This window comes from Phytophthora parasitica (genome assembly GCF_000247585.1).
Source record: "Phytophthora parasitica INRA-310 unplaced genomic scaffold supercont2.20, whole genome shotgun sequence".
Taxonomy (NCBI): domain Eukaryota; phylum Oomycota; class Peronosporomycetes; order Peronosporales; family Peronosporaceae; genus Phytophthora; species Phytophthora nicotianae.
The window spans coordinates 512,793-514,672 of NW_008649006.1; the positions used below are offsets into that span (position 1 = coordinate 512,793).

Here is a 1,880-nt window from a genome sequence, read left to right on the forward strand (position 1 = left end):
CGTAGTACTGCGTTTTCTTGAAGAGATCCACTGCGCTCCAACAGTTGCAACTCGACGTGGATCTCCGTCAATTGTAGGTACGTTTGCCGATTGACTCGACGTTGGTGTCGAATGGCTTCTCGCAATTCGAAGATCTTGGCAAGGCCTTGGACCACATTGATGGCGGTGCTCATGGCAAATTGTGTTGTGGGTGGGTGCTCGGTGGCAATTTCAAGAATGCTAGCGTTGGGACGTCTGGAGAGTGTTTGGTCGCCAAATGACTTGGATCTTGGTGCGACTTGACCTGGTTTGTGTTGCGTTGCTCGCACCCCTTCGTGGGCAGTTGAGTTGCAGCGTGGCTGTCCGTCTCGTCCGACAGGAATAGTCGATGCGCTTTGCCTGGCAAAACAAAATCCGTTGAGATGCCTTATCGTCTATTCTAGCAGCGAAACTTTTGCCTTTTTAAGTGGCTACACAGTCACAAAGGCTTGTTTTGTATAGTCAACTTTTAAACTAAACGTTGGTATCAAAACATCATGCTTCTCGAGAAAAAAAAACTACTTGAAATGTGGTATTTCGTGTCTTTTTTTTTACAACCGGACTGATCCTTGGTGCCCAAGTTTTCGAGGAACTTTTCTGCAGCGATGGGATTTGCTGTGCGCGAACGCTGCAGACTTCATGTGCTACCCCAGTCAGATTACCGACGATAAAGACCACGACCAAACGTGCATTTCGCATATCCGACCGTCGTTAAGCGTCCGCTTTGTGTCGTTTCGATATATCGGCATGTCGGACCAAGAAGAACTTAGGCGTTAGAGTCGTGTCGAGACGCGCCTCATGCTGCCACTTGTTCATTGTGTACACATGTCATTGTAAACCAGGCACCTCACTTCATTATAAGCCAGGGTAAATCCACTTTACGCAGGTGCAGGCGTAACCGCCATAAGCAATAAAAAAAATCGCGGGTGTGGTGGAGTACGCGTATACGAGCTGCAACGTGCCACAGGATCCCGCTATCTATCTCATGCACTCAGCCCGTCTGAAGTGAGCTGAGCGATCCCATTCCGACCATGGAGGAGAGCGGATCAGCAGCTGCAAGAAAGTTCTTGTGTGAATTTCGGTGAGCAGGGGGATTGTGAGAGGGGATACATGAGTTTTGCGCCATTCAGCGCGGCGATTCCTGCTCAGTCTCCAAAGTTCTCATGCGTCTGTTGTTCGAGAAGAAATGAGTGTCAGCTGCAAGCGTGTGCTTTGCTCTGGAGTAGCCGTTAGCTCACATCGACCAGAAAATGCTCCTATAGCCCTTACTTCCGCAAGGTAAGTCGACGATATTGAAATATTCGGGTGGCAGTGGCAAACACCTACATGCGACTCCGCTCGAACTAAATGGCTGCCAACGGACTTCTACCAAACCAAAAGGTTTGTGTCAAGCAAGAGAATAGAACTCGCTAGTCGGTCGTCATGGATACCATACGACTTTATCAGTTGGAAAGCCTCGTCGGGCATGGTAGACGTGAACATGTCACGTACTGAGCTCCAACCATGTAGACGAATTTCCATTTCAACTTGACTACGACTCAATTCACAAATGTTGCAATAGAAACCACCAATCCAATCACTTACAATATTTCCTGAACGATTTTCGTGTAAATTGTAAAATTGTTCCGAGAACAATTCGCGGAAAGCACACTTCGATTTGCGCACACCCGGTGCTCGTGAAGGTGGCTACATGGCGAAAAATGGCAACTGCGAAGGCAATTGGTCAAATGTTTGATTCCACGACTCAAAGATTTCGATGAGGTTGCGTATCCAAAAAACAGCGGGTCAACATCAACGCGGCATCCATTTACTCGTCCAGCAGTGTTTACGAAGTGCCTGTGGGGTTTTCTGAGGGTGACGAC

At 48.2% G+C, this 1,880-nt stretch overlaps 1 protein-coding gene across 1 annotated transcript in view; it reads right to left on the minus strand.

Moving 5' to 3' along the window:
- Positions 1-173, minus strand: part of PPTG_10060 (hypothetical protein) — a gene marked incomplete at both ends in the record, with an annotated part of 2,250 nt that extends 2,077 nt beyond the window's left edge. The window contains one exon of the mRNA XM_008905301.1: positions 9-173. Coding sequence (XP_008903549.1) covers positions 9-173 — 165 coding nt within the window. The remainder of the gene's footprint in view (positions 1-8) is intronic.
- Between the last annotated feature and the right edge of the window lie 1,707 nt (positions 174-1,880).